At 36.4% G+C, this 5,586-nt stretch overlaps 1 protein-coding gene across 1 annotated transcript; it reads right to left on the reverse strand.

Moving 5' to 3' along the window:
• Positions 1-298: 298 nt before the first annotated feature.
• Positions 299-3,806, reverse strand: LOC148023174 (cationic peroxidase 1-like). The gene is made up of 4 exons (XM_087696147.1): positions 3,327-3,806; positions 2,621-2,812; positions 2,233-2,398; positions 299-809 (listed from the first exon to the last, which is right to left on the reverse strand). Exons 1-4 carry the CDS (start codon positions 3,639-3,641, stop codon positions 394-396), a joined length of 1,089 nt encoding a protein of 362 aa, XP_087552273.1. The 5' UTR covers positions 3,642-3,806; the 3' UTR covers positions 299-393.
• Between the last annotated feature and the right edge of the window lie 1,780 nt (positions 3,807-5,586).

A 5,586-nucleotide genomic window follows, 5' to 3' on the forward strand; every position in this document is an offset into this window, starting at 1 on the left:
AGTCCACTTTGGTAGCATTAGTAGGGGGTTACATTTTATTCATGCCATGTAAACAATCTTAGCACAACCCACCTTGGGGGGATGTTGAGAATATGCAACAATATATGAGGACTTTATATCAATTAATGGTTCCATAGAATTTTAGAGCAATGCTTCCAAAGTGCTAAAAGCAATCCAACATGCTCCAATCAGAAGGTTCTTATGATTCTCATAATAAACTATCTCTTTTGAAAATCAAAATAATTGACTATTTAACTTCAATATTGAAAGAGATTTCTTTCATCTCAAGGGGCGCATATATCAAAAACTTAATCATAAACATGTTATTCCCAAGAAGTACCTTTTAAACTTACAAGTGTATATAGGGTGTCCATGATTGCTCACATGCATGTATTAATTAACCACTCGACAATTTGCTCGAATCTCTCCATTGGTGCCCGTAAGAGGATTCAAATTCCCCATAGCAATCATGGATGTTACAAAGCTATTGAAGAAAGATCTATTGTTAGCACTAAAGCTTTGGATGAAGGAAGTGATGTTAGATGAAGCATTAGAAGAGTATAGTTCTTGGTCAGAATTTAAGAGGCCCTTGTTGTGAAGGAGGTTGATGTAGTAGCTATTGTCAAAAGTGGTGGGTGTATTAAGATCAAGTGGGGAAAGGTTGTCATCACCTCCACTACTTGGGCAATTAGCTTCTAGTTGTGCCAAAAATGTTGTATCCAATGTTGGATCAGGAGTATTGTCTCCACTTTGGTTATATAATCGTTGTCTAAAGTTCACACAACGTGCTTGGCCAATAGTGTGTGCTCCTAGATAAAAAGGTGAAACACCATACACATGAAGAGAGTTAGCATTATAAGAAGGGTAAATCATACTTCAAATTACAAGAATAGAAAAATGTTCATGATAGGAAACTTTGACTAAACAAAGAAATTTTTTGACAAAATGTTCAATATTTTTTTAAATGTACAAGGGTACTATCACACCACGAAAGGCCAATCAAGGCAAAAATGAATATACTAGTTTGTCTTCAACTATCAAGTTTAAGTACACATATACTCTCATATACATACAATCACATACACATAGATACATACTTAGCTACATCCATACATGGAATCTCACATACATATATAGATGCTTCCATGCATACATATAGCCATACATTCTTAGATACATACAAATATGCGTGCCTAGATACTTACATGCTTTTATGCATACATGTATACATGGATTATAAATAATACAAACATCCATGTGAGTGGGTACACAATGTGGATCTTTCCAAACATGAGAGAGAGAGAGAGAGAGAGAGAGAGAGAGAGAGAGAGAGAGAGAGAGAGAGAGAGAGAGAGAGAGAGAGAGAGAGAGAGAGAGAGAGAGAGAGAGAGAGAGAGAGAGAGAGAGAGAGAGAGAGAGAGAGAGAGAGAGAGAGAGATCAAATGATCATATTTTTACTTTGAACAATAATTACTTAATGTAAGCACACTTTTCAAGAATTCATAATCTATTTGCCATTGTGTATCTACCATTATATAATGTTTACTAGATCTTTAGTTTCTAGGCTTCATGTTTGAGATACTAAAAATGAAAAAATTAGAGGAGATGTTTCATTAAATGGTTAATTTTTGAGCTTTTATGGAAGTTAGGATTTTTTTTGGGCCTCTCCTTGTTCAACACATAGATTTTAATGCTTTAAACTTGCAAAAAGTAGCCAATATAGAGAAATATTAGAGACTTGAACCAAATCACTTGAAAACTAAAATGTAGGATTTCATAAAATGAAACTTTCCCATTTGCTATAGTATTGGCATTTGATCGAAAAAACATTCATAATCTCCTTAGAAGTAAAAAAATTATGGGGAAAGTCCCTCTTATTTTTAAACTTGGGAAGTAAGGAACTCATGTCCCAATCAAATATGAGTTGTTGAAGAAGTTATTGAAATGATATTCATCATCAAGCTTCTTTATATAATACCTATTGTTAAGTATTGGTAAAAATTGTTTTATGATTATTTATTTTCCATTTCATGTAAATATATGTTTTTTTCTTATGCCATTAGATGGTTTTCTCACCACGAAGTGCCCATAACTAATTTTCTTCAACCTTTTATGGATACAAAATCTAGTTTATGTAAACTATTCATATGTTTCAAGTATTATTTTTGTATCAAGTGATCTCATGCATATTACTTTCTTCCATTTGTACTATGCTAGTGAGTGTTAGATCACCTGAGAGTGCAACTAGGTCTCTAGATGAAAGACCTTGAGCTTGAAACTTTTCGAGAAGTGAGATAACATCCTCAGTTGGGGAAGGAAGATCAGAGTTAGCTCCAGAGTAGCTTGCTGTTGTTGAGTCCCTTCTCCCTAACATCACACTCCACATTGGGCCTCCACTCTAGATATAAGGAAAATTGAGTAGATGATCAATTGATTCATGCATTGAGATACACAAATTTTCAGTCTACATCTTGTCTTGAGGATAAATATTCATCTTTATTAGGCTTTACGACGATCAACAATGACACATCATATTTTTGTGAATAAAAATCTAACATTAAATGGGAAATTCAAAAATGAATAAGAATAAATAATTTCTAACTTGTGAAATGTATCTCACCAATACAACTCCATCACGTGCCGCAAGTGCTAGGATATCGGCACAAGAAACCACTCCTGGGCATTCAGCCTCAACATTTGACTTGATTGTGTCTATGACATCAAAGCCTCTCACCGAGTTGATGTTGGGAAAAGCAGTCTTCTCTCCTTGAAAAGTGGATGTATCATCCAAAAGTATCGATCCATCACAACCCTACAACAACAACAACAAAAACCATCCATCACACTAGTCCTCCTTGTGCTAGCCTACATCACATAAGTCTAGTTTGAATTCCATACAAGAGAGCAATACTATTATGGCATCTAGAGAAATATTGCAACAAAAGAGCAAACATTTGATGTTAAGCATGCTATACAATTGTTGGGTTAGCTAGCCCCCTAGATGATCGTCAACTTTTTTCGTGTTTCATATAGCACATTATTCACACATAGAAACACAAATAAAATGAAAAGGCAATTACAAAAACCTTAAGGAAACCTTCAAATTTGAAAGAACAAGATTCATTTTACAATTTGGCAAATACATGCGATTTGATTCAAAAATCCCTCTTGCTACCATAAAAGGTTTTGGTGAACACCGCATGGCCTCTAGGGGCTGAAGAGGCCGGTCTAAGCATTAAGAGAAAGGCTTAACTATATATGTGCATGGACGTGTGCGTGTGCGCGCGCGCGCGCGTGCGTGTCTGCATAGAATATCATAGACACACCTGCACGAAACAGTCATGGAAGAAGAGGCGGAGGATGGAGGCGGCCATGCGGGCTTCTTGCTGGACTGCAGCTTTCATGCTGCTCCTGACGATGGATTGAAGGGTCGGGCAGGAGCTGTAATAGAAGCTTGGCGACAGTGCAGTCTGAGTGGTGGACTGCCCGTGGGTCGTCGTATAACTGGAAGTACTCAGCGATAGTATGAGTACTATACAGGCGATGAGGCTCATCCCATTGATACGTCGATGGTCGGATATTAGCTTTGTGAGTACAGAATCAGCATATGGATTGACTAGCAGGGGCTGCAGCGTCGCCATTGCAGACGATTGGCGAAGCTGGAATTATTAAGTGATGACGACTATAATGCTATGCTTCTTTTCTGAGAGGCCCAGATAGAGCAGACGGAGAGATGAGCGATAGTAGCAGCTTGAATTATGGATGAGATGCGAAGCCGCGTGATTTGCAGATGAAGATCAACTTCGTGTCGCTAGTGTACTATAAATACAGAAGGGTAAGCTCATATCTGGACGGCCCGCCAGCCAGCCATTATCGAGCCTCCACGTGTTCATATACAAACCTGGTCAGCGTTGACTTTTTAACCACTAGTGGTCAGCGGGTCCCACTCATCTTTTTGGTCGGCTGCTGTTGTTGTCAACGAAAAGCCGCCATCCTTATTGCGCCATGACGCGACATCTATAGTGGGTATGGCAATACACCTCACAAGTGCTCTTCAACCTTCTATATATAATATATACATGTGTGTGAATATGTGTGTGTGTGTGACATAATATATATATATATGTGTATGTGTGTGTGTGTGTCACACACACACACACACACACACACACACACATTTATATGGCTTACGACAACTCTCCAAAGTGTTTTTCCCAACCATTCAAATAAGGGCAAGGTCTCCAAGTTGCCAATTTTGAGTACAACTAGCCAATAAGAATTGCACTAAAATTATGTTTTCTATGAACACTTACACTTGTTTGTTATTGAAATCTAATCATTGGGAGGGCAATTAATTCATGTGCACAATTAGGCCACGTGCACAACTATTAACATAAAAAGTAGATATCACTCAAAATGAAGACCTTCCTAGTACCTACAATGTCCAATTGCCAAATGCTCATATGTGGGAGTGGATAGATTGCTATTCAATATGTCCATTTGCGTATGTAAAAGTATTATAAAAGTCATTGAGCTCATTGATCTGTTAATGCTCACATGATTCCTTTGCTTCAACCTAGGAAGTTGTTGTGCAAGTCTAAGAAAGATAAGCTCAAGAGAAACTAGCATTTTAACAAAAGCGTGTAGACAATATGTTATAATGCCCACAAGTGATGGTCCTATTAGAATTTTATTCATGAAACTTGATCCACTCTCTTTCTATCATGCATATATTCTTCCTTGTGAGAACCATGGTTCTATTACTTTATTTGACTTATGCCCAAAGAGTGAGGAGCTAGAGCAAATACTATATATAGTCAAAGGAAGATATATTTGTTTTAAATTTCTTTTGGTGCATTTGCATGCACAACACTATTTCGAGACTATTTCACTTCGTGTTTAGAAGATAGCAAACTAAGTACCAATTCATTTAAACTTGGAATGGCAAGTAGCATATCCAACATATTTTCGGTGCTAACAATCATGTTGTCCAAAATAATAACAGATTTCAACATGATGTAATTGACACATCATTATGGCACCATAAAGCACTCAACAAAGAAAGGATTCTTAAAACTAAGTTAACTTTCATTTTTATGAAATGAGAAAAAGTAAGCTCATCATCATCAAGTTGAGATTTAAGATCACATTAAGGAATGGAATAGGATGGAAAGTATTGGAACCATTCAAAGCATACAAAGGCCTACATAAAGAAGCAAAATCACTAGTTTAATAACTTTCAAGATTGCTAAATCACTTGAGAGTCTCATCTATACCACTTTCTTCATGTAGCTTAACCATAATAAAACAACCTAAATAAACTTAGGGATTAAAGCATTGTCATAAATTTCTAGTAGAATCTTATTTGTTCTAGAAGTTAGACATGTGTTTTATGAAAGATACTTATCATTTGAACAAAAGAAGGGATACATGAGCAATTAGTTTTTTGTGCAGTGACATGCTCCAGTAAATTTCCAATCTTTTATTATTTGATATTCCAAACCCATTATATGACTTAAGGAACACATGAAGCTTCTTTATCATAAAGTGGAGTTGACTAAGTGTTAGCACTTATAAGTAAATAAG

This window comes from Lygodium microphyllum, chromosome 16 (genome assembly GCF_053477565.2).
Source record: "Lygodium microphyllum isolate KBCC chromosome 16, Lygodium_microphyllum_v1.1.10, whole genome shotgun sequence".
Classification (NCBI taxonomy): Eukaryota; Viridiplantae; Streptophyta; class Polypodiopsida; order Schizaeales; family Lygodiaceae; genus Lygodium; species Lygodium microphyllum.

Excerpts from the sequence above, each read along its gene's own strand:
- LOC148023174 (XM_087696147.1), bottom strand. The coding sequence starts at position 3,641 with ATGGCGACGCTGCAGCCCCTGCTAGTCAATCCATATGCTGATTCTGTA. Across the intron at positions 2,813-3,326 it reads TCCATGACTGTTTCGTGCAG|GGTTGTGATGGATCGATACT; the intron begins GTGTGTCTATGA and ends TTGTTGTTGTAG. Across the intron at positions 2,399-2,620 it reads CACGTGATGGAGTTGTATTG|AGTGGAGGCCCAATGTGGAG; the intron begins GTGAGATACATT and ends CCTTATATCTAG.